This window comes from Stegostoma tigrinum, unplaced genomic scaffold (genome assembly GCF_030684315.1).
Source record: "Stegostoma tigrinum isolate sSteTig4 unplaced genomic scaffold, sSteTig4.hap1 scaffold_79, whole genome shotgun sequence".
Lineage (NCBI taxonomy): Eukaryota > Metazoa > Chordata > Chondrichthyes > Orectolobiformes > Stegostomatidae > Stegostoma > Stegostoma tigrinum.
In genome coordinates this window covers 932,501-959,659 of record NW_026728736.1, presented here as the reverse complement: position 1 = coordinate 959,659, position 27,159 = coordinate 932,501, and the positions used below count along the sequence as shown (strand labels likewise).

General features: G+C 47.2%; 2 protein-coding genes across 5 annotated transcripts in view; both read right to left on the bottom strand.

Moving 5' to 3' along the window:
- The window catches only part of LOC132209270 (utrophin-like), a 559,562-nt gene that overhangs the window by 146,772 nt on the left and 385,631 nt on the right, over positions 1-27,159 (bottom strand). The window contains exon 1 of one of the 4 annotated variants that reach the window (XM_059644400.1): positions 24,669-24,781. The exons of the other annotated variants lie outside the window; for them this stretch is intronic. The gene's annotated coding sequence lies outside the window, so the exon portion shown is untranslated. Of the gene's footprint in view, positions 1-24,668; positions 24,782-27,159 lie in introns of those variants that run through there. 4 annotated transcript variants of the gene reach the window in all.
- LOC132209269 (mucin-2-like) lies at positions 14,376-24,781 on the bottom strand. Its single transcript, XM_059644396.1, has 2 exons — positions 24,665-24,781; positions 14,376-17,489 (listed from the first exon to the last, which is right to left on the bottom strand). The coding sequence occupies exon 2, from the start codon at positions 17,003-17,005 to the stop codon at positions 15,635-15,637; it is 1,371 nt and encodes a 456-aa protein (XP_059500379.1). The 5' UTR covers positions 17,006-17,489; positions 24,665-24,781; the 3' UTR covers positions 14,376-15,634.

Below are 27,159 nucleotides of genomic sequence, written 5' to 3'. Positions count from 1 at the left end.
GTCAGTTAGCTTAATTTCGGTTGTTGGGAGAATGCGTGAATCCATCATTAAGGAAGATAATAGCAAGACAACTGGATATAAATTGTCTCATTGGGAACAGCCAGCATGGGCTCATGAAGGGGAGGTCATGTTTAATTAATTTGGTGGAATTCTTTGAGGACATACTTGCATGGTGGACAATGGGGAACCTGTGGATATCATGTATCTGGATTTCAAGAAGGCATTTGACTAGATGCCAAGGCTGCGACATGAGATAAAGTTGCATGACATTACAGGTAATGTATTGGCATGGACAGAGGATTGATTGACTAGCAGAAAACAAAGAGTAGGGGTAAATGAGTGTTTATCTGGTTGGCGGTCAGTGGCTAGTAGTGTGTCTCAGGGATCAGTGTTGGGACTGCAATTGTTTACAATTGATACATATGATTTATAGTCGGGGATGAAGTGTGGTGTGTCAACATTTGCAGATGACACTAAGATGAGCGGTAGAGCAAAGTGTGCAGAAGAACTGAAGGCCTGCAGATGGTTATACAGTCTAAGTGAGTGGGCAATGGTCTGGCAGATGGAGTTCAATGTCAATAAATGTGAGGTCATCCATTTTGATAGGAATAACAACAAAGTAGGCTATGGTTCAAATGGTAAAAAAATTGCAGCATGTTACTGTGTAAAGTGACTTGGGTGTCGTTGTGCAGGAATCGCTAAAAGTAACATTGCAGCAGGTAACTATAAAGGCAAATAGAATTTTGTCTGTCATTGCGAGAAGGATGGAGTTTAAAAACAGGGAGGCTATGCTGCAGCTGTATAGGGTCCTGATGAAGCTCCACCTGGACTACTGTGTGCAGTTTTGGTCTCCTGACTTGAGAAGGGATATACTCTCACTGGAGGGGGCACAGAGGAGACTGACTTGGTTGATTCTAGAGTTGAGAGGGTTGGAATATGAGGAGAGACTGAGTTGGCTGGGATTATACTCAGTGGAATTCAGAAGAATGAGGGGAGAGTTTATAGAAACATACAAGATTATGAAGGGAATAGATAAGGTGGAGACAGGGAGGTTGTTTCCACTGGCAGGTGAAACGAGGAGGAGGCGGGTATAGCTCAAAATAAAAGGAAGCAGATGTCAGACTGAGGACAGGAGGAACTTCTTCACCCAAAGGGTTGTCAATCTGTGAAATACCCTGCCCAGTGAAGCAGTTGAAACTACCTCGCTGAATGTGTTTAAGGCAAGACCAGATCACGTTATGAACATGAAAGGAATTTAGGCTTATGGTGAGCGAGTGGGTGAGTGGAGCTGAGTCTCAAAAAGATCAGCCAGGATCTTATTGAACAGCGGGGCAGTCTCGAGGGGCCGGATGGCCTACTCCTGCTTAGTTCTGATGTTTTTCTATTATAATGTTATAGAGCCTCACAGAAAAAGGATATTTTAAAGCAATTCACCCTGCATAACTGAAGACGCACCAGCCAGAGGTTCAGAGGAAGGATCACCTGACCCAAAACGTTAACTCTTTCTTTTCCCTCACAGATGCTGTCAGACTTGCTGAGCTTTTCCAGCAACTTTGGATATTTTCCCTGATTTGCAGCATCCACAGTTCTTCCGGTTTTTACTGTGTGTTTTGGTATTTATTTACAAGGGGCTCTTTACTTACAGCCAGCTCTGTCTTTTAGGGTTTATTTGTAAGGGGCCCTGTTTTACGGATAATATACAGGTCGGCTCGATGTTGGGGTGTATTGACAGGTGCTCTGTGCCTTCGGCTTTGTTTCGAAGGAACCCGGTATTTCACCTTTTACTTCCTGGGGGATATGTGTTCGTGTTCATTTAAAGGGGTCTCTGTATTTGAGCGTATAATTACAGGGGGTGAAGTTGATATTGTAGAAGTTTGATTAAACAGGACTCTGTGTTTTAGGGGTTATTTACAGTGAAGCCCGCTTTTTCCGGATGAGAGAAAGGCGTTTGAGGGTCTCTGTGCAGGCGGCTCCGTGTGTGAGGGCGAGGAGTGCGGCTGAAGCTTGGTTTAGTTTGGGCCTGAGGCTCTGCTGAGTGCCGGATTGGGCTAGCGTGAGGGCTGAGCTTTTCCAGCAATTTTGTTTTTGTTCCTGATTTTACTGTATCCACAGTTCCTTTTAGTTTTTACTTTTTTTTAGTGTTTATCTACAGGGGGCTCTGAATGTCAGGGTTTATACACTGGGGTTCCTGTGTTTTCGGCTTTATTTCACGGGTGCTGTTTGTTTTAGGAGGCTCTATTCTTTAGTGTTCATTTACAGGGCCATCTGTGTTTGGGGTTTATTCACAGTGAGCTTCGTGTTTTAGGAGTAATTTAGTGGGTTCTGTGTGTTCGGACTTAGATACGGGGGCTCTGTTTTCGGGTTTAGTGAAAGGGGCCTTTTTTTTAAGGAGTTATTTACAGGGCGCTCTGTGTTTTAGGGTTGGACATCAGCGACCATCTCACAATGATCACTCCCACAGATCTGACCCGCCGACAGTCCTGCAATCTGTTAGTCCTGAGCATCTAATCATGTAGCACTCCCATCAATTCTGACCCTCTGATAAAGAGGCACTTTCTCAGACCAACACAGTGACAATGCCACAATTCCTCACTCCTGACAAAGTACGAACTTCTGACAGAGGTAATTCCTCAGTATTGAGCCTCCAATAGAAATGCAATACTTCCGTACTGACCTTGTGAATGTGTTGCTCACCATTAATTCTGAACCCGTTCCAATGAAGCTCCTCCTCTGTGTTCAGTCTCTCATAATCATGCACTCTGGCTGTTCTGATCCTCTGACAATGCTGCAATTATGTATGAATTATTATCTTGTATTATCAGTACAGGACTCCCTCAATGCTTCCTCCATTACACTGAGGTCTATCGTTTATGTCGGCTCCAACAAACCTGCTCTTATTTAACGGGCCAGGCATTGCTTCACTTGTACAGATTTTGTCAAGTCCTGCTGATGTTTCTGGGAGGACTTTTTCTGACACCTTAGAATTGACCCCTGACAATGTTGCACTCCCCCCTCACTAATGACCGCACCTGAGCTGCAATACCTCGGGGCTAACCTCCTAATTATGTAGCACCCATGAATTCTAAGCCCCTAAAATGAGATGCTGCCTCAGTATTGACCCTCTGTTACTAATGCACCAAGTCAGAACAACCCTCCAGCAATGTGACCCTGCCTCAGAACTGACACTGAGAATGAGGCACTCCTTCAGCACTGCATCTCTAATCATACATTACATTGAGACATTCCTTGTGTACTGACCCTTTGAACAATCAGGCATTCCCTCAGTACTGACAGTCTGACGATTGTGCACTCCCTCGGTACTGGACCTCTGATCATGAGGCACTCCCGTCGTACTGACCTCTCATAGACCTGTAACACCTCAGCCCTTCTGCTCTGACAGTGCTGATCTCCTGACAATGAGGAGCTCCATCAGATTTGACCACCTGACAGAACTGCAAGACCTCAGTATTGCCCCCGTAATCAAGTGGCACTCCCTCAATTCTGACCCGATCACACTGAGGCTCTGCCTCGGTACGGAGTGCCTGAAAATGATGAAATCGCTCAGTGCAGACCCTGTGACAATGAGGCCCTCTCTCATTCTGACCATCTCACAATGCTGCAATACATCATTACTGATTGTGTAATGTGTGGGTCTCTCGCAATTCGAACCCATTTTTCATGAGGCACTGCGTCAGTTTTGAAGCTGTGACAATAAAACAGCCCCACAGTTCTGATACGCTGACAGTGATTCAATACCTCCGTACTGACCCTCTGACAACGAGTCAGTGCCTCAGAACTGTCCCCCTGACAATAAGGGAAACCGTCATACTGACCCGCTGCTTCTGAGGCCCTTCCTCCACACTGACATCCCAGTGCAAAACTATTTCAGTCCTGGCCCTTGAAATGTGAGCAACTTCCTTAATTCTGTCCCCCTTAAATGGCAGCACTCCCTCAGCATTGACCCTTTGACAATAACGCACTCCCACATTTCTGACCCTGAGACAATGAGGCACTCCCTACCCCTGATGCTCAGACAGCGCTTCAATACCTCAGGACTGATACTCTGGCAATGAGGCACTCTGTCAGGACTGACCCCAGGATAGAACTGTAATATGTCACAACTGACTTGATAATTGTTTAGCAGCCTCTCAGTCTGACCCCACGACAATGAGGCACTGGATCAGTATGGATCGCCTCTGACAAATGCGCTCCATCAGAACTAAACCTCTCACAAAGAGGGACTGCCTCAAGACAATGCTGTGATTGAGTCAATCCCTTAGCCCTGAATCTCTGATCATGTGGCTCTGTCTCAGCTCTGTCACCATTACCTTGAGACTTACCCTCCGTAATGTTCCTCTAACAATGAGGCACTTCCTCAACACTGACCATCCAGCATGGAGTCACTGCCTCAGGACTGACCACTTGACAACGAGACACTGGTTAAGAACTGACCTGCTCACAGAGCTGCAATACCTCAGTACTGACCCTCTCATCAAGGGACACTATCTGAATTCTGACACCTGCATAATGAGGCGCTGCCTCAGCGTTCACCCTCTGACAAACTCCTGAGGACCCCCTGTAAAGACTGACAGTCTCCCTGGACGTCCTATAAATACTGACAGTCTCTCCTGGACTCACAATGAACACTGACACACTCCTCAGGGACTCTTTGTAAATACCCACACACACACACACACACACACACACACATTCACAGGGACACCCTGTAAATATTGACACACACACACAACCTGTGACACCCTGTAAATATTGACACACGACCTGGTCATCCCCTGTCAAGACCAACAGAGTCCCCGGGGGGACACTGTAAATATTGACACATCTGTGTGACCCCCTGGAAATACTGACAAAGCCCCTGAAATCACCTGGAAAACTGACACACTCCGTGGGACCCCCTGTAAATATTGACACAGTCCCAGCAAATCCTGAAAATACTGACAGTCCCTGGGACCCTCTGCAAAGACTGACGCATTTCCCGGGGCCTCCTTTAAATACTGAAAAATTCCCGCGACCTACAGGGGTTCAGGGACTGTGTCAGTATTGACAGGGGCTCTTGGTGAGAGTGTCAGTATTTACAGGGTGTTCCGGGGAATTTGTAATTATTTACAGGTGCTCCCGGGAGTGTGTCAGTAGTTACAGGCGGTCCCATGGAGGGTCAGTATTTACAGGGCATCTCAGGGATTGTGTCAGGATTGACAGGGAGACTTGGGGAGAGCGTCAGTAGTTCCAGGGGGGCCCGTGGACTTTGTTTTTTCAGCGGGTGTTAGGGAGAGCTACAGTATTTCAAGGTGGTCCCAGGGAGTGTGCCAGTGTTTACAGGGATTCCAGGGGAGTGTGTCAGTATGCACCGAGCCCCTATAAATTCTGACACGCTCCGCAGGACTCCCTGTAAATACTGACATAGTACCTGAGAATCCCTGAAAATGCCACCACACTCCCAGGGACCCTCTGTGAACGCTGACACATTTCCCAGGGCCCGCTTTATACACTGAAAAATTCCCTCGGCCTCCTCTGTATACTGACACACATACCCGGACCCTTGTACGTATAGACACACTCTGCGCAACTAACCACAAATACTGGGATATCCCGTAAATACCGACACACACCTCACGACACACTGTAACTACTGTCACATTCCCTGGAATCCGCTGTAAATACTGAGAAACTCCCTGGGGCTGCATGTAAATACGGACACATTTCCCAAGGACCCCTCTAAACACGAACACATTCCCTGGGACTTCACCGAAACACTGACACATTCCACGGAACCCCCGTAAACACTGATAAACTCCCAGGACCCCCTGGAAATAATTACACATTCCCCATTCCCCCTGTAAATACCGATACACAGCCCGGAAATCCCGTAAACACTGACACACTCCACCCCCGGATACCGATACTCTCCCTGGGACACCCTGCAAATACTGATGCAATCACCGGGACCCCTGTAAATTCTGTCACACTCCTCGGGAAGCCCTCTAAATACTGACATATTCCCTCGACACCCTTTAAATACTGGCAAAGTCCCAGAGAACACCTGAAAATACTGCCACACTCCCCAGGACCCTTTGTAAATACTGACATATTCCCCGGGACCAGCTGCAAATATTGACACATTCCCTGTCCCCGCTTTCAGCACTGAGAAACTCCCTGGGACTCCCTGTATATAATGACACATTTCCCAGGGTCCCCTCTAAACACTGACACATTCCCCAGGAGCTCCTCGAAATACGGACACACAGCCCCAGATCCCTGTACAGACAAACTCCCTGCGACCCACTGTAAGTCTTGACATAATCCCTGAGACCCCCTGGAAATACCGACACACCACCCCTCCCGGGACCCCCTGGAAATACCAAAACACTGTAGGGATTCTCTGATTCTATTCTATGATGCCCTTGTCCTGTGAATGAATAAATAAAGAAACCTGGTGAAGCCGCCAAACAGCATAGCCAGCAAGTGATAGACACAGCAAAGTGATCCCACCATCAATAGATCAAATCTGAGCTCTGCAGTCCTGCCACATCTCGTCATTTACTGTGGTGCACAATTAAACAACTGATTGGACGTGAAGACTCTACACATATCCCCATCCTCAATGATGGAAGAGCCCAGCACATCAGTGCAAAAGATAGCAATCTTCAGCCAGAAGGGCCAAGTGGATGATTCATCTCGTGCTCCGCCAGCATCACAGATACCGGTCTTCAGTAAATTCAATTCACCCCACGTGATGTCAGGAAACACTTGCAGACACTGGATACTGCAAAGGTCACAGGCCCTGACAATATTCTGGCAATAATACTGAAGACTTGTGCTCCAGAACGTGCCGCTCCCCGTGCCAAGCTGTTGCAGTCCAGTTTCAACACTGGTATCTACCCGACAATGTGGAAAATTGCCCACGTATGTGCTGTATTTAAAACATAGGACAAATCCAACCTGGCCATATACTGCCCTATCAGGCTGTACTCAATCATCAGGAAAGTGATAGAAGGTGTCAGTAACATTGTTATCAGGCAGCACATGCTCAGCGACGGCCAGTTTGGGTTACGTCAGGGCAGCTCAGCTCCTGACCTCATTACAGCCTTGGTTCAAACATGGACAATACAGCTGCATTCCAGAGAGGAAGTGAGAGCTCCAGCCCTTTACAACAAGACTACATTTGACCAAGTGTGGCATCAAGAAGCCCGAGCAAAACTGGACTCAATGGGTATAAGGGGACAAATTCTCCACTTGCTGGACTCATACCTGGCACGCAGAAAAATGAACGATCTTATTGGAGGTCAGATATCTTCGCTCCAGGGGATCCCTGCAGGAGTTTCTCGTGGCAGTGTCCGATATAACCATCTTCAGCTGCTTCATCAATGAACTTGCGTTCATCATAAGGCCAGAAGTTGGGATGTTCCTGATGATTGCACAATGTTCAGCATCATTCATGATTCCTCAGATCCTAAAGCAGTCCTTGTCCAAATGCAACTAGATCTGGGCAATATCCAGGCTTGGTCAGACAAGTGGAAGTTACATTCACACCACAGAAATACCAGGCAATGACCGTCACCAACAAGAGACAACCACCCCTTGACAAACAATTTGTTACATTCACTGCATCCCACACTGTCACCGTCGTGGGGGTGAGCTTTGAACAAAAACTGAACCAGACGCACCACACAAACACAGTGACTACAAGAGCAGGTCAGAGGTGAGGAATGCTGCGGCGGCTCACCCACCTCCTGATTCCCCAGAACGTGTCCACTGTCTACAAGGCATAAGTCAGGACTGTGATGGAACGCTCCCCATTTACCAGGATGGCTGCATCTGTGACAACATGCAAGAAGCTTGACTCCATCCAGGACAAAGCAGCCCAGTTGACTGACACGATATCGACAATCATCCACTCCCTCCACCACCAATGATGAGCGGCCTCAGCAGCACTGTGTACGATCCACAAGATGCACGGCAGAAATTCGCCAAAGCTCCTCATGCAGTCCCTTCCAAACCCATTAGAGCTTCCATCTCGAAGGACAAGGGCATCAAGTACACGGGAACACCTCCTTCAATCCCACTCCAAGCCACTCGTGATTCTGATTTAGAAATATATCCGGAATCCTTCACTGCGACTGTTCAAAAGATGGGAATTCCCTCCCTCATGGCACTGTGGGGGCAACCCACAACAGGCGAACTGCAGCGGTTCGAGGAGGCAGCTCACCACCAACATCTCCAGGGCAATTAGGGATGGGAAATAAATGCTGGACCAGTCAGTGACACACACATCCAACAAATAATTGAAGAAACAAACTCTTATTAATTACAGTGATTTTTCACAGTCTCACAGCCAGCCATGCCTCATATACACACATCTTCGTGACAATGTGGTGACCGTAACCAGACCCACAGTGAGCCTGGGCTCATCCACACTCCTCCCAGTCATATTTCTGATTTGAAAAATACACCTTTTTCACAAGAAATCTCTTTTGTATATGTACAATGTCACAACTGCAGTTGCGTTCTGTCCAGCTGCATATCAAATAAACAAATAAAGCATTGGACTTTGGCTCCACCCAATGAACCAAAGACCTCTCTTAGACATACAACAAAAATATTTACATACATGTGAGCCACGGGGAGGGTCCGATTACTGAATGGACCCTCATTTACCTTCAGCAGGAAAACCTCAGACAGTGGTCCTTCCCGACTGTGCCTCGGCAGCAGCAGCCCCATCGTCCCAGTTATGCCCCAAGCTTTTAGTGCATCCCAGTTATGCCTCGTGGACACACCACCTGGTTACTGACAGGGAGCCTGGCAGCATCTACACGCTTCCGCGTCATGATGCGGCGACTGTAAATGGTCTCACAGTGGCCCTGGCCTCATTCGCACAACTCACAGGAAGTCCTACTTGACTGTAAACGGTCTGACAATTGCCCTCACCTCATTGACACACCTCCAGGAATTATACAGGGACACAAAACAGTGTCACACCGAGCATGGCCTTATTTACACTCCTCCCAGAAACTAAACAGTGATTGTAAACAGTATCACAGTGGGCCTGGCCTCATCTCCATGCTTCCGACTTACTATACGGTGACTGTGAACAGTCTCACAGCAAGTCTGTCCTCATCCGTGCACCTCCCAATAACTTTTTGCTGAAGGTAAACATTGAGCCTGGCCTCATCCACACACTCCCTGTAACTATACGGTAACTGTAAAAGGTCTCACACTGAGCCGAGAGAGAGTAGGAACTGCTCATGCTGGAGTCTGCGATAACTAGGTGTGGGCTGGATGAACACAGCACGACAGGCAGCATCAGAGCAGCAGGAAAGCTGATGTTTCGGGTTTCACCCACAGCCACTTCCAGGGCAGTGTACTGTGGCACAGGCCAACAAGGTGCACATAAACAATCTGACAGGATTCTCACCACCCGCCAATCTATGTTTTGTTGTTTGTTGGAAAGTTCTGATGATGACACATTGCACCAAATGACTTTGTCAGTCTGCTCTGGGAACTACACGACAGGATCCAGCCTCTCCTTTTCCCACAGGGTCTCGAGCATGCTGCGTGCTGACCACGACCTGATGGACTGGCGGTCAGACGTTTGTTTCTTTGCAAATTTCACAACAAAGGATATATGTTATAGAACGGTCCAACTACTTGGAGCTTTCCGTGGCAGAGAGGCCAGTCCCGTCGTTCGCAACACTGGGATCAGGTCGGACCTCAGGACATAGTGACACTTGGTCTTTACGTACTGAGAGTCTACACACAGCTTAATGCACAACAAGGTGGACATCAGGACGAGGGTGACATTGGGTACGTTCTTCCCCCACTTCGCCAGAGCTTAGTACATGGAGTTGTTGCAGACACGGTCTATCTTAGGCTTCCAGTAGGAATGGAAGATGGCTCGGATGAGGGAAACAGTGCAGTGTGGGTGATGGGCCAGAACTGTGCCATGCACAACAACAGAGAGAGTGCCTCACACCTGATGACCAGGATTTTACCCACAATGTGCACCTAGAACATAGAACATAGAACATAGAACAGTACAGCACAGAACAGGCCCTTCAGCCCACAATGTTGTGCCGACCATTGATCCTCATGTATGCACCCTCAAATTTCTGTGACCATATGCATGTCCAGCAGTCTCTTAAATGACCCCAATGACCTTGCTTCCACAACTGCTGCTGGCAACGCATTCCATGCTCTCACAACTCTCTGCGTAAAGAACCTGCCTCTGACATCCCCTCGATACTTTCCACCAACCAGCTTAAAACTATGATCCCTCGTGCTAGCCATTTCTGCCCTGGGAAATAGTCTCTGGCTATCAACTCTATCTTTGCCTCTCATTATCTTGTATACCTCAATTAGGTCCCCTCTCCCCCTCCTTTTCTCCAATGAAAAGAGACCGAGCTCAGTCAACCTCTCTTCATAAGATAAGCCCTCCAGTCCAGGCAGCATCCTCGTAAACCTCCTCTGAACCCTTTCCAAAGCATCCACATCTTTCCTATAATAGGGCGCCCAGAACTGGACGCAGTATTCCAAGTGCGGTCTAACCAAAGTTTTATAGAGCTGCAACAAGATCTCACGACTCTTAAACTCAATCCCCCTGTTAATGAAAGCCAAAACACCATATGCTTTCTGAACAACCCCCCTGTCCACTTGGGTGGCCATTTTAAGGGATCTATGTATCTGCACACCAAGATCCCTCTGTTCCTCCACGCTGCCAAGAATCCTATCCTTAATCCTGTTCTCAGCTTTCAAATTCGACCTTCCAAAATGCATCACCTCGCATTTATCAAGGTTGAACTCCATCTGCCACCTCTCGGCCCATCTCTGCATCCTGTCAATGTCCCGCTGCAGCCTACAGCAGCCCTCTACACTGTCAACGACACCTCCGACCTTTGTGTCGTCTGCAAACTTGCTGACCCATCCTTCAATTCCCTCGTCCAAGTCATTAATAAAAATTACAAACAGTAGAGGCCCAAGGACAGAGCCCTGTGGAACTCCACTCACCACTGACTTCCAGGCAGAATATTTTCCTTCTACTACCACTCGCTGTCTTCTGTTGGCCAGCCAATTCTGTATCCAAGCAGCTAAGTTTCCCTGTATCCCATTCCTCCTGACCTTCTGAATGAGCCTACCATGGGGAACCTTATCAAATGCCTTACTGAAGTCCACATACACCACATCCACAGCTCGACCCTCATCAACCTTTCTAGTCACATCCTCAAAAAACTCGATAAGGTTTGTATGGCATGACCTACCCCTCACCTCCCAAGGCTTTCTGCACGCCCCAGGCTCTCTGAACTGTGTGCCCAGCACTTTTGGGTAATCTGCCCTGACGGTGAAGGGAATGAAGGATCATTCAGGCCAGATCCCAAAGAACATGGCCTCACTCTTGTCTCGATTGACCGTGGCTCCCGAGGCCAGTTTGAAAGGGTCACAGCTGCTCATGAACCTGCGCACTGACACTGGGGCTGAGCAGAGATTGGTGACATCGTTATCTTACAGGGACGCTTTGACCTGCAGGCCCGCTCTACCTGGAATAATCACACTTCTCAGGCTCACATCCTTACTGATGGACTCAGCAAAGGGCTCGATAGAGTGGGCAGCCCTGCCAGACCCTGGATCTGATGGGTAAGCTCTGTGATTCCCATACGCAGATTGAGACTGCGCTCATGATGTCGGTGTAGATCTGTCGGGCCCAATTGCAGATTCTCTCCCCAAAGCCCATTTTATAAAGCACATCCCACATGTTGGTATGCAATATCCTGCCAAAGGCCTTCTCTTGGTCCAGGCTGATGAGGCAGGTATCCACCCCTCTGTTCTGCCTGCTAGTGATCGTATCCCTAGGAGCGCGAGGCTCTCAGAGATCGTCCTGTCCGCTGCAGCACAGGTTTGGTCAGGGTCAATCACCAATCGCAGAGCAGACCTGACCCAGTTACACATGACTGAGACAGGATTTTGTAGGCTACATTCGCCAATTATCTTGGTCGCTGATTTCTAACTTCCTCCCTCACTCCCTTCCACTTGTAGGTCAGGGTGATGATACCATTCCTCATGGATTTGCGCATAGTACCTGACAGTAGCATACTGTCGTACAGCTCCAGCAGCCTGAAGGATGAGCAGAGCTCGATACGTTTGTCTCAATCTGACATCCTGACAACACCAAGCTCCAGCAGGCCCTGGCCACTCAACCCCCAAAGAGCTGAATACAACTCAGCTGGAAAGGCATCACCTCCCACAGTTTTATTCTTTTCGAAGGACTCGAAGGCCTTCCCCGGCTCATCCAGAGATAATGGTCAGTCCAGGCTCCCCTGTTTGGTGTTGTCAAAGACCCCCAGGATCGAGGACAGGAATGACTGGGAGTCACGGCACTGTCTGTGGGCATAGTGTCATAGGGACTGGCTTAAAAGGATTTGCTGAGCTTCAGGATGTCAGATTGAGACAAACTTATCAAGCTCTGTTCATCCTTCAGGCTACTGAGCACAAGGCTCTCCTTTAGCCTCTTCAAGAAGGAATGTGAACACATCTCATTCGGTCACATGCAGCTGTAAAGGACACTGATTAGGCCTCCATTGGAATACCGTTTCTAATTCCAGTCTCCCTGCTGTCGGAAAGATGTTGTGAAACCGGAAAGGATTCAGAAAAGATTTACAAGGATGGTGACTGGGTTGGAGGGTTAAAGCTAAAGGACGAGGCTGAACAGACTGGGGCTATTTTCCCTGGAGCATCAAAGGCTGAGGGATGACCTGATAGAGATTGGTAACCGCATGAGAGGCATGGATAGGGTTTATAGACATTGTCTTTTCCCTGGCGTGGGAGAATCCATAACTGAAGGGCATAGGTTTAAAGTGACAGGGGAAAGATCTAAAAGGGATTTCAGGTACATTATTTTCATGCAGAGGGTGGTGCATGCGTGCAATGAGCTGCAAGAGAGGGGACGAGAAGCTGGTACAATTTCAACATTTAAAAGCCATCTGAATGGGAAAATGAATAGGAAGAGTTTAGAGGGATATGGGCCAAATCCTGGCAAATGGGACTACATTTATTTAGGATATCGAGTCAGCATGAACAAGTTGGACCAAACGGTCTGTTTAAGTGCTGTCTGTCTCTGACTGTTATGATCTCTTGCTGCACAGTGCAGACCCTGAACCGCAAGATTATCTTGGAGGCCTCGACACCTCCTGGGGCTCCTCGGCGACATTGACCCGATTGTCTGGAGTAAGAGTAGGTTTTGCACGGGTTTCTGGAGTTTGAACAGTTTTGCCCAACTCTCTCTCATCTTCTGAACACTTTTCAGGACAAAGAACTTCTTGATGTTCCCTTTGACTGCCTCCCACCAAGTGCAAAAAGGGTCTTCATCCTTCTCCAACCTGTGTGCTCTCTTTTGAGCTTCTTAATGATTTTTCTGGGGTCAACAGTTTCACATTCAGCTTCCATGTTCCCTTGCCAGCCCACTGGTCATCCTGTAGGTGACAGTCAGCCAGCAGGAGGCAGTAGTCAGAGAAGAACACCGGCTTGACTTCAATGGATATGATGGAGGACGTGTGGGCGCAAACAGGAAATCTGTCCAATGGGTGTATAGACACATCTGGCTATGACCAGGTGTTTCTACTCTGTGCTCAGTCTGCAGGGGTGCTGAAGATGTTATGCAGCTTGGCAACTTCAACCGTTTCCATCAGAAATCTGGACGTCGAGTCCAGTTCACTGTCATACCCTCCATATTGTTCATTCGTGCCGATGATGCAGCTGAAGTCTCTGGCCAGAGTGACTGGCCTGGACATGACCAGCAGCAGTGGAAGCAGGACGGCCAACCCCTCACTCTTTCCCAGTGGGGTCTCCATGTTAATTACTCCGGGAAGCGTTTCTATATGAGCCTGGCCTGATCTGCACATCTCCCAGAAACTATATGGTAACTGTAAACAGTCTTAAAGTGAGCCCGATTGATTCACCCTCCTATCAGTAACTTGCCAATGATTATTGCCTGTTTCACAATCAGTCTAGTCTGATCTTCTGTTCCTCTGAGTGAATCCTCTGTCCTCTTCCATTCAGCCCGTGCCTTTGAGAATACAGCCAGATTCCCCTTCAGGCTGCATTTCATTCTCCTCACTGTCTCGGTGCTGCCACATACATCACCTGTCTCTCCATTTCCGTCTGCAATAGTTCTGTGAAACCCATCCCCCTCCCCGCCCCACCTTCCAGCTGCAATGTTGGAACATCACCACATTGGGCATTGCCATTAGTGGTCCAGCTCATTCATATTTCTTCACAAAACAGAAACACAACTCATCAACAAGACGAAGTGGCAGGCAAATGAGATACATCATCCATCTAAAAACAGTTTGTTCTTCAAAAGTGGAACTAACTTTAATTTGTGTGCGTACAATGGAATCAGGAAGAATAATACATATATAGCATGCAACTCATTTCACTGAACACATTTGTGCAAATAAATGATATCTCTGCAGTTCAACCAATTCCAACAGCATAACATTAGAGACAGAGCATTTGGAAATGATACAGAAATTTCAGATACTAATGATTTAAAGAGGAGCACAGATCGGGGAAACTGAACATGGTGTACACACAAAAATCCATTTCGCAATTGCAATGCCTCATTCAGGCAATTACATCTCTCTCCCTCAGTCTCAAATGGTAACATCTTCCCATTCGATTTTCTTCTACTCTCTGGGCCACCCCCCATTAGCAGTTCCCTTCTCTCCCCAGTTTAGCGTCATGCCTTCCTTTACACTAGTATGTAATGGTACCTTTCTAGTACATGTTTGATTTTCGATGAACACACCGCACTGGTTTGTGACCAGGTCGGCCAGTTGAACCTCTCAGAATGAGAGTTGACTGATTGCTCCATATGAACAGCCCAAATCAGGGAGCCCTGGCTGACAGATAAGAAGTGTGAGGGTCAGAGACGCTGACACCCTGGCAACTATCTCTGAATGAGGCAGTGCTAAAGTTGAAGACAGATCATTTGTAAATAAAAGTTGAATTGAAGATCGACACTGGCCTCTGTATTTCAAATACTCATTTAAATTACATTTCCAGCACTGGGTTTGAATATTATTGTTATCCTTTTGTTATCAAACATCTCTGTGTGCAGTGATCAGCAGGGTTATAACATGGAGGTGTCGGAACAGGATTGTTTAGATTCCCTACAGTGTGGAAACAGGCCCTTTGGCCCCACAAGTGCACACCAAACCTTGGAGCATCCCATCCAGACCCACGCCCCTGAACACTATGGGCAATTTAGCAAGGCCAATCCACCTAGCGTGCACATCTTTGGACTGTGGGACGAGACTGAAACACCTGGAGGAAACCCACGCAGACACAGGGACAAGGTGCAAATTCCACACAGACAGTTGCCTGAGGCTGGAATTGAACCTGGGTCCCCAGTGCTGTGAGGCTGCAGTGCTAACCGCTGAGCCACCGTGCCGCCCCATATCGTGTTGCTTTTGCACAAACTTTGATGAAGCGGAAAATGCCACTGATAATGGGAACTGCAGATGCTGGAGAATCCAAGATAACAAAGTGCGGAGCTGGATGAACACAGCAGGCCAAGCAGCATCTCAGGAGCACAAAAGCTGACATTTCGGGCCTGGACCCTTCATCAGAGACGGGGATGGGAGAGGGAACTGGAATAAATAGGCAGAGGGGGGGATGCGGACCGAAGATGGAGAGAAAACAAGATAGGTAGAGAGGAGAGTACAGGTGAGGAGGGAGGGAGGGGATAGTTCAGTCCAGGGAAGATGGACAGGTCAAGGAGGCAGGATGAGGTGGTAGGTAGGAAATGGAGGTGTGGCTTGAGGTGGGAGGAAGGGATGGGTGAGAGGAACAACAGGTTAAGGAGGCGGAGACAGGCTGGGCTGGTTTTGGGAAGCAGTCGGGGGAAGGGAACGGCTGGGCTGGTGTCGGGGGAAGGGAACGGCTGGGCTGGTGTCGGGGGAAGGGAACAGCTGGGCTGGTTTTGTGATGCAGTCGCGGGAGGGGAAGAACTGGGCTGGTTTTGGGATGCAGTTGGGGAGGGGGAGTTTTTGAAGCTTGTGAAGTCCACATTGATACCATTGGGTTGCAGGGTTCCAAAGCGGATTATGAGTTGCTGTTCTTGCAACCTTCGGGTGGCATTATTGTGGCACTGCAGGAGGCCCATGATGGACATGTCGTCCAAGGAATGGGAGGGGGAGTTAAAATGGTTCGCGACTGGGAGGTGCAGTTGTTTGTTGCGAACCGAGTGGAGGTGTTCTGCAAAGCGGTCCCCAAGCCTCTGCTTGGTTTCCTCAATGTTGAGCGGGTCAGGAGTGAGGGGGCAGGTCACTGTGTCGGGGCCAGGACTGCAGGGGCAAGTCACTGTGAGCGGGTCAGCACGGAGGGGGCAGGTTGCTGTGAGGGGGTCAGCACGGAGGGGGCAGGTTGCTGTGAGGGGGTCAGGACAGAGGGGGGAGGTCGCTGTGAGTGGGTCAAGACTGAGGTGGCAAGTCGCTGTGAGGGGCTGAGGACTGAGGGGGCAAGTCGCTGTGAGCGGGTAAGGATGGAGAGGGCAAGTCCTTGTGATTGGGACAGGACTGAAGGGGCGAGTCGCTGAGAGGGGGTCAGGACTGCAGGGGCAAGTCGCAATGAGCGGGTCAGGACTGCAGGGGTAATTCGCTGTGAGTGGGTCAGGTCTGCAGAGAGAAGTCGCTGTGAGCAGGTCAGGACTGCAGGGGCGAGTCACTGTGAGCGGGTCAGGACTGCAGGCGCTAGTCGGTGTGAGCGGGTCAGGACTGCAGGCGCTAGTCGGTGTGAGCGGGTCACGACTGTAGGGGCAGGTCGCTGCGAGTGGGTCAGAACGGAGGGGACAATTCGCTGTCAGCGGGTCAGGACGGATGGGGAAAGTCGCTGTGAGCGGGGCAGGACGGAGGGGGCAAGTTGCTGAGAGCGGGTCAGGACTGGAGGGGGCAATTCGTTGTGAGCATTTCACTGAGGCACTGTATCCCATTTCCATCTGTCAGTGCATCCCATTTGTCTCAGTCACTGCATCCCTATTTCCCTCCGACACTGCATCCCTATTTCACTCAGTCACTGCATCCCATTTCACTCAGTCACTGCATCCCATTTCACTCAGTCACTGCATCCCATTTCACTCAGTCACTGCATCCCATTTCACTCAGTCACTGCATCCATGCTGCATGGTATATGCTATGTATAAATGTGGCATAAAATCCTGACTTGTATGTTCATTTCCTCTTGTAATAACATGTGGCATCATTAGCATCCTTAATCACTTGCATTTAATCAGAAAGCCTGGTACAAACACCAGATAACATGACAGTCTGAACAGAACGCATTTTCCAATGCTTTAAACATATAGTCATGTGTGTCTCAGTGAATAAAAATCCTCCTCATTTTACTGCAATTAAATCTCATAATAAAGGGAGTATGTCTGAAAGTCGTCTCATCCGAAGGAAACCAGACTTGCTCCAGGAAAGCTGCTAAATATATCAAGAAAAATATATATGAAATGATTCTAGAAATTTCTGCAACACAAAGATCAAAGGAAACAATAGTTTGATGAACACACTGTTAAGTGTTGCACTTACACATCACATTTTGGAAAACAAACCACACTGATTTTCTACTTTATAAAAAAAAAATTGTTCCAAGTCTTCATTATGCAGCACTGCAGTGAACTGAAAAGGTGTAGAATTTTAACATGCATAGAAAGTATGTGCACAAGTCAAAGCAAACAAAAAAAAGCCACTTCTGTCCTAAAAAGACAATATTATATGACAAAAAGGCAGGGAAGTTTGAGAACACAGCATCATGCTTCCTGCAGAGATAGAGTTTTGCCTGCGTCATAGGGCCGATCAGGGATGGCATAGGGAACTTGTGTGTGGAGCCTGAGGAGGGAGGGGAAGCCCTAAATGAGTCTTTTGCTTCTGTCTTTACGAAAGAAACCAACTTTGTAGTGAATGAAACGTTTGAAGAGCAGGTGTGCATGCTGGAATGGATAGAGATAGACGAAGCTGATGTGCTGAAAATTTTGTCAAACATTAAGATTGACAAGTCGCCAGGCCCGGATCAGATTTGTCCTCGGCTGCTTTGGGAAGCGAGGAATGCAATTGCTTCGCCACTTGCGAAGATCTTTGCATCCTCGCTCTCCACTGGAGTCGTACCTGAGGACTGGAGAGAGGCAAATGTAATTCGTCTCTTCAAGAAAGGAAATAGGGAAATCCCCGGCAATTATAGACCGGTAAGTCTCACGTCTGTCGTCTGCAAGTTGTTGGAAAGGATTCTGAGGGATAAGATTTATGACCATCTGGAAGAGCATGGCTTGATCAAACACAGTCAACACGGCTTTGTGAGGGGTAGGTCATGCCTTACAAACCTTATCGAGGTTTTGAGGATGTGACTAGAAAAGTTGATGAGGGTCGAGCTGTGGATGTGGTGTATATGGACTTCAGTGAGGCATTTGATAAGGTTCCCCATGGTAGGCTCATTCAGAAGGTCAGGAGGAATGGGATACAGGGGAACTTAGCTGCTTGGATACAGAATTGGCTGGCCAACAGAAGACAGCGAGTGGTAGTAGAAGGAAAATATTCTGCCTGGAAGTCAGTGGTGAGTGGAGTTCCACAGGGCTCTGTCCTTGGGCCTCTACTGTTTGTAATTTTTATTAATGACTTGGACGAGGGAATTGAAGGATGGGTCAGCAAGTTTGCAGACGACACAAAGGTCGGAGGTGTCGTTGACAGTGTAGAGGGCTGCTGTAGGCTGCAGCGGGACATTGACAGGATGCAGAGATGGGCTGAGAGGTGGCAGATGGAGTTCAACCTTGATAAATGCGAGGTGATGCATTTTGGAAGGTCGAATTTGAAAGCTGAGTACAGGATTAAGGATAGGATTCTTGGCAGCGTGGGGGAACAGAGGGATCTTGGTGTGCAGATACATAGATCCCTTAAAATGGCCACCCAAGTGGACAGGGTTGTTAAGAAAGCATATGGTGTTTTGGCTTTCACTAACAGGGGGATTGAGTTGAAGAGTCGTGAGATCTTGTTGCAGCTATATAAAACTTTGGTTAGACCGCACTTGGAATACTGCGTCCAGTTCTGGGCGCCCTATTATAGGAAAGATGTGGATGCTTTGGAGAGGGTTCAGAGGTGGTTTACCAGGATGCTGCCTGGACTGGAGGGCTTATCTTATGAAGAGAGGTTGACTGAGCTCGGTCTCTTTTCATTGGAGAAAAGGAGGAGGAGAGGGGACCTAATTGAGATATACAAGATAATGAGAGGCATAGATAGAGTTGATAGCCAGAGACTATTTCCCAGGGCAGAAATGGCTAGCACGAGGGGTCATAGTTTTAAGCTGGTTGGTGGAAAGTAGAGAGGGGATGTCAGAGGCAGGTTCTTTACGCAGAGAGTTGTGAGAGCATGGAATGCGTTGCCAGCAGCAGTTGTGGAAGCAAGGTCATTGGGGTCATTTAAGAGACTGCTGGACATGTATATGGTCACAGAAATTTGAGGGTGCATACATGAGGATCAATGGTCGGCACAACATTGTGGGCTGATGGGCCTTTTCTGTGCTGTACTGTTCTATGTTCTATGTTCTAACTGTGGGCACTGTAAATCAGCAACAAAAGCAGAAGTTGCTGGAAAAGCTCAGCAGGTCTGGCAGCATCAGTGAAGAGTGAGATCTGAGGAAGGGTCACAGGACGCGAAACATTAACTCTGACATTGTCTATGTCATAGTGAGTTATGTCTATTGCTTCAGCAAAATCCAACCAACTCTGAATGAAAATCAATGCTGAAGAAATATCCAAAACATCCGCTGTCCCCGTTGTGGCTTCCTCCACATTGGGGAAACGATGCAGAGGCTTGGGGACCACTTTTCAGAACACCTACGCTCAGTTTGCAATAAACAACTGCACCTCCCAGTCACGAACCATTTCAACTCCCCCTCCCATTCCTGAGAGGACATGTCCAACCTGGACCTCCTGCAGTGCCATAATGACGCCACCCGAAGGTTGCAGGAACAGCAACTCATATTCTGCTTGGGAACCCTGCAGCCCAATGGTATCAGTGTGGATTTCACAAGCTTCCAAATCTCCTGTCCTCCCACTGCATCCCAAAACCAGCCCAGCTCGTCCCTGCCTCCCTAACCTATTCTTCCTCTCACCCATCCCCCCTCCCACCTCATGCCGCACCCCTATTTCCCCTCATCCCGCTCCCTTGACCTGTCCGGCCTCCCCAGACTGACCTATCCCCTCCCTGCCTCCCTACCCATACTCTCCTCTCCACCTATCTTCTCCTCCATCCATCTTCCATCCGCCTCCCCCTCTCTCCCTATTTATTCCAGAACCCGCACCCCCTCCCCATTTTCTGAAGAAGGTTCTCGGCCCGAAACGTCAGCTTTTGTGCTCCTGAGATGCTGCTTGGCCTGCTGTCTTCATTCAGTTCCACACGGTGTTATCTCGCGTTCTCCAGCATCTGCAGTTCCCATTATCTCTCCAAAACAAAGGCTGCTGTCTTTCAAAACCCAATCTCAGATTTTGCAGATAGTCCTTACCCTGAAAAAATACCAAATATGTATAAACAGGAAAACTGGAGGTGAAACCATTCAAAAAATTTTCATTGGCACAACAAATGTTCCAACTGTAAAAGCAGGTTAAGCACCTGTATATAAGGAAACTTTAAACAGACACTTGCAGCCAACAAATGTGAGAAATTTCCATTTCTTGCTGGATTACCAATTTTGCTGTTGGGAAAATAGGCCTCGGCTTAGCAATGTAAATTCAAACAAGATAGCCCCCTCTCAGAACTCAACACTCAGTCGTAGAGTTCTGTTTTCACAGGTTGGCGTATAATAGCATCAAGCACAATACACCAAATCTTCTTTGGTACCTTTTCCTTCCATAAAACTGCTTTTAGTAGATGCACACAGAAATCATTTCATACACGTTGAACAGTTGCTAAGTTCAAGAGGCCAGTTCCAGCACTTCGACTTGCATCTGCTTCATCATCAAAACAGAACAAAATAAAGACCCACTCTTTGTAAGTCACATTTTCCATTTTTAGTGACGAGGTGAAGTGCGAGAACTGCTCACTTGATGTTAAAATCTCCTAAATATGTACCTATATATTTCAATTCTGTGAAATATGTGGAATGAGTTCGAGAGAAGGATTAATTTTCTTGTGCTGGGAGAGAGCTGGGACAGATAAAATAGGTTGAATGGCCTCCTCCCATGCTAAAAATGTCCATAACTGTTCTTGGCCCTGCGAAATTGAAGTGGCCATCCTTTCATTATGACTGTGAGACGCAGCATGTTACGATAGATGGTACAATGAAGAAATCCTTTGTTATTAATGAATTTTTCAGCACTAGGCATTCTTCCCAAGTCAAATGTTCGATATGTACCTGTTGCACTGACTTGGTTCCAAACAGTTATAATGTGGAGGTGCTGGTGTTGGACTAGGATAGACAAAGTCAGAGCTCACATGACATCAGGTTATAATCTGACAGGTTTATTTGAAATCACACAAGCTTTGGGAGTGCAGTCCCTTCATCAGGTGCGGTCAGGGAGGTAAACACACAGACACACAATTCATAAGCAGACAGATCAAAACATCATACAACTGGTGTGAGTGGAGTGTCAGATAATAAGTCTTCATCCAGGATGTTTGTTTGTTTGCAGATATTTTGTTGAAGAAACACACAACTTGTCGTTACAGTCAGTGTGGTATCTTATAAATTCTTGCTTTTGAAATAAAGGTTAAAACTCTAAGACAGATTCTGAACACAAGCCTCGAAACTACAAGTCAGAGTCTGACCTGAGATGCCACCTTTTGTACATTCCTGTTGCGCTGCCTGATTATCATGACAACACAGCACTGACATGGACTTTATAAACGCTTTACTTGCCTCTAACACTCTTGGTCACCTGTATAGAGTTATTATCTGACACTCCACTCACGCCAATTCTATGATCTTTTGATCTCTCTGCTTATAAGCTGTGTCTCTCTGTGGTCACCTCAGGAACTGCACCTGATGAAGGGGCTGCACTCCAAAAGCTTGTGTGATTTCAAATGAACCTGTTGGACTATAAGCTGGTGTCATGTGACTTCTGACTTCAAACACTTACAGAATGTGTCTTCAATCCTACCGTGACTTGACAATAAGTCAACTTCTTAAAATTTATAAAATGAGAATGTCAAGTGAAGTATGTCTAACCTTGAGCGTTTAAAAAAGGAAATATTACAACCACAGTCCAGTCAGACAGTAAAGACAGAAGGAATGATTGAATCGACTGTGTCTGACACCACACAATTAATCCCCCTGATGGAAGAAAGGTTGGCTGCGTTCTCTTTCTTCAGGAACGTCCAGCTAATACCACCTTACTACTGCTTGTTTTATTCATCTCATGTTCCATCTAATTCCTTGCAGTCTTGGTCAAACCTTCATGTAATTTATTCAAATTTTCAAAGAAATAAATTTAACTTTATATTCCACAATTTTAACATCTCCTTTTAAGGTTTGAACAGTTCAGTTCGTACAGTGCACATCTTGTGTTATTAACTGGAGAACATGGTGGAAAAATCAAGATATATTGACAAGTAAACAAATGGCTAACTTCTGTTTCCTTGTCAGTAATGCCTTTTGAACAGAACATTAAGTTGCGCAACTATGTAGAGATAACAATTTAAAACTGGGAAGACCACTTTGTGGTCCCCACACCAATCTCTATTCACTACCTACTGATTGCATTACTCCGCCTTGGCAACAATGTAATATTACGCTTGTCTCAGCACAACCTTGGCATCTTGTTTATCCCATGATGAACGTCCGGCCACACATTCATGCAATCCCTAAAGCTGTCTCTTTACATCTTTTCAATTCTGCCTACCTGTCTCTTGTCTTGGCTCATTAGCAGTGAAACCTTCATCTGGAACTACTTCACTTCTGGACCTGACAATTCCAATGCATTCCCTGTTGGAGTCCCACATTTGCCCATTGAAAACTTGACGTCGTCTAAAACTCCACTGCCCGAGTCTCACCTTGAACCAAATCCTCTTCTCTGTACTTTCTACCTGACTGCTACTATTAACAGTAATTTTATTAAATTCTCATTTTTGTTTACAAATCGTTCCTTGGCTATGCCTATCGCTATTTTCGTAATCTCCACCAGTCCAACTATACTTCAGGATATCTGCACTCGTCTAATTATGTCCTCTTGCCCACTCTTGATTTTAAACGGCCCACTACTAGTTGCCAAACATTTAATTGTGTCGGCTTCAAACCCAAGAAGAGACTTCCTACACCTTCAGCGAGCAAACTCACATCCCGAACCTCAACCCGAGCAACAAATCTTCTCAAAACTCGCTAACTTCCTACACCTCTTAGCCTCTGTACGTTTTCTCTTTTAAGGCACTTTTTAAAACAATCCTCTTTCATCAAGCTCTTGACCGTCAGAACTAACAACTTAATAAGGCTCAGTTGTATTCTGGGATTGTGAATACTCCTTTCAGACGCCTTCAAAGTTTCCCTCCATTAAAGAGATTTTATAAGTGGTTCAAGTCATTGCCAAGCAGAGGGGGACGAATTGGGGAGTTACTTCAAAGAGCTATGATATGCCAAACGACCTCCTTCCACACTGGCCAACTCTGATTCTACAAAAACAAAAATGATTTTCAGACTTGGGAAGATCCCTCAAAAATGTCACATCTAACCAGCTTATGGGCAGAGTCGAGCTGCTGAGATGATAGACCAGGATTTAGGGGTACCAGGAGTGATAATATGCTGAACACAATCAAATTTTGAGGTTGTAGAATGATGTGGTCTTCATCATTTTTGACACTTGGACCATTTTCCTTCCTTTCCACAGAACAAGTCAAATAGCGGCAGCACAATGTTGCATGGCCGCTCAAGCCTGCTCCACCGTCGATGATGATTGTGGCTGGTCTTCCACATCAATTAAACTTTTGCTCATATCTCATCCTCTTCTCAAAACATCGATCTATTCACGTGTAGTATCCCTCTCGCTAACTTCATGAGAATTCATTCCAATCACTGAACTCGTAACGCTGACCCACCCCAGGTCAAAAAATTCAGCTGAGATCAGGAACTGATCTCGCCTGTATGGCTGAGCTGGCTTTTAAAAAGTTTGCCGGTGAGAGAGTCCCAGTGAGAAACATTCATTAAAAAAAATAATTGCATGGATTGCTCTCCAATCCTAAACTCTATTCAAATTCAGTTGGTTTGTGATGCAGAGTGATGCCCTGCAGAGAGGGCTCAATTGCCATACCAGTGAGCTGACCACAAAGGGTCTTCGCCTCAACCGCTCTACTTGACTGAGGCGTGGTGATCTTCAGGTTAAATCATAACCAGTTGTCTCTCTCCAAGGAGTCGCCAAATGGCGTGCTAAGACTTTACCTTTAACCCTGATAACATGGCAACAAGCAGATAACTCAGCTGATGTCACTGACTAATAGAATCCTCAATTATACTGATATTCATGTTGTGATATCATCAGAAGGCATGCTCAACTAACTTTTAATTTGCAAATTCAGTTAACAACCATTCAATCAATATTACTGAATACTCATATTACTGATCGTCTCGATACAACATTCTGGTTACATCTGTTCATAAGTGAAGTGTAATGTAATTGCACTTACTGTGGTTTTATCAATGTGATCCTGCAATGAGTCAATAAGCAGGTCACCCACAGGTTGCCAATCAGTGTGGACCCCCTCAGCTGTTATCACATGAGCCTCAAGATCATCCAGCGCTTTCTGCAGTTCTTGAAGTTTCTGCAACGCCTTTTCCACCTGTTTCTGCCAGTTGCTCGCACGGGTTTTCAATTGCTCCCAATTTTCCTTCACTTCTGTTGACTGTTTGCGGACAGCTTTGGCAATTCTCTGGGCTCTCTCTTCCGGGGTAGGTTCTGGAAATATGAAGTGCAAATAATTTATCAACTGTTCATGATTTTGATCGATAGATTTTCTTTCTAAACCCCTTTCCTTTAAAAGGTCTCTCTGGACTTTCTCCTGAAATTGGGATATATAAGACTGAAGCACATCAATGATAAATTCTGTAATTAGCTAGCAGGTCGTGGAGCCATGAACAGAGAATCACAGAGAACCAATACAAAGCCAAATAAAATTCCGCAGATATTTGAAATTTGTCACTACCAAGGAAGCTTTAAAAAAGGAAAAGGATGAGTGACTAAATGGGTACAATTCTCAACAAAAGATTTGAAAAATCCTTTCAGTGTATCTTTCGTAGCTATGAGACAAACATCCAACACAAACCAACTTTCATCTTTCAGGACTGGCAAGTTAGAATGATAAACCCAAAGTCTACCCTGCATAGTTCGCTCTAGAACTCACTTAATGAGGTTGTTAAGAGATGTAGAGATAACAAAGTGTGCAGCTGGATGAACACAGCAGGCCAAGCAGCATCTGAGGAGCACAAAAGCTGACATGTTGGGCCGAGACCTTTCATCAGAAAAGGGGGAGGGGGAGAGAGTTCTGAAATAAATAGTGAGAGAGGGGGAGGCGGATCAAAGATGGATAGAGGAGAAGATAGGTGGAGAGGAGACAGACAAGTTCAAGAGGTGGGGATGGAGCCAGCAGAGGTGAATGTAGGTGGGGAGGTAGGGAGGGGAGAGGTCAGTCCGGGGAGAACGAACAGGTCTCCGGGGCGGGAAGACGTTAGGAGGCAGGAAATGGGGGTGGGGTTTGAGGTGGCAGGATGGGATAGGTGGGCTGGTTTTGGGATGCGGGAAGGGGAGGGGTGATTTTGAAGCTTGTGAAGTCCACATTGATACCATGGAGTGCAGGGTTCCCAAGCGCAATATGAGGTGCTGCTCCTGCAACCTTCAGGTGGCATCGTTGTGGCACTGCAGGAGGCCCAGGATGGACATGTTACCTGAGGATTGGTAGGGAGAGTCGAAACAGTTCACGACTGGGAGGTGCAGTTCTTTAGTGCAAACTGAGCACAGGCGAAGCGGTCCCCAAACCTGTTTGGTTTCCCCGATGTAGAGGGGGCCACAATGGCAACAGTGGATACAGTCTACCACATTAGCAGATGTGCAGGTAAACATCTGTTTGCTGAGGAAATTCTTCCTGGGGCCTGGGATGGGGGGGAGGTATCGGGACCAGTGAATTTTAAACGTTTTGATGACAACATTTATGGATATGCAGGGAAAAGTGCTGGGTGTCGGGAGTGCTAGAGGGGAGTGTGGAGCGGATAAGGGGGTCACCTAAGGGTGGTGGGAAAAACGTCTTTGGTGGTGGGGTCGGATTGCGGATGGCAGAAGGGTCGGAGGACGACGCATTGAATCCAGATGTTGGTGGGGTGGTACATGAGGGCGACGAGGACACTGTTTTGGTAGTTATTATGGGGTGCGGGTGAGAGGGATGAGTTGTGGGAAACGCGGGTGACACGGTCGAGGGTGTTTTTGACCACTGAGGAGGGGGAAGTTCCGGTCCTCGAACAACCCTCAACAGTTTCTCTTTCAATTCCTCCCACTTCCTACAGACAAAGAGGGTGGCCAGGGTAGCCAAATGGGCCCAAGCTATGCCTGCCTCTTTGCAGGTTACATGGAACGCTCCCTCTTCCGTACCTACACTGGCCCTCAACCCCACCTCTTCCTCCGTTACATTGATGACTGTATCGGCACCGCCTCGTGTTCCCACAAGGGGCTCGAACAGTTCATCCACTTCACCAACACCTTCCTCCCCAACTTGAAGTTAACCTGGACAATCTCTGATACCTCTCTCTCCTACCTGGACCACTCTATTTCCAACCACTGAGAAACAAATATCCATTTCAACTCCACAAATTCCCACAGCTACCAAGATTACACCTCCTCTCACCATATTCCTGCAACAATTCATCCCCTATTCCCCATTCCTTTGCCTCTGCATCTGCACTCCCAGGATGAGGTATTCTATTCCAGTATATCTCAGATGTCCTCATTTTTCAAAGACCACAACTTCCACCGCTCTGTGGTTGATAACGCCCTCGACCGTGTCTCCAGAATTTCCTGCAACAAATCTCTCTCACCCCACCCCGCAACAACAACCAAAACAAAGTCTCCCTCGTCCTAACGTACCACCCCACCAACCTCCGGATACAACGCAGCATCCTTCGAAACTTTCA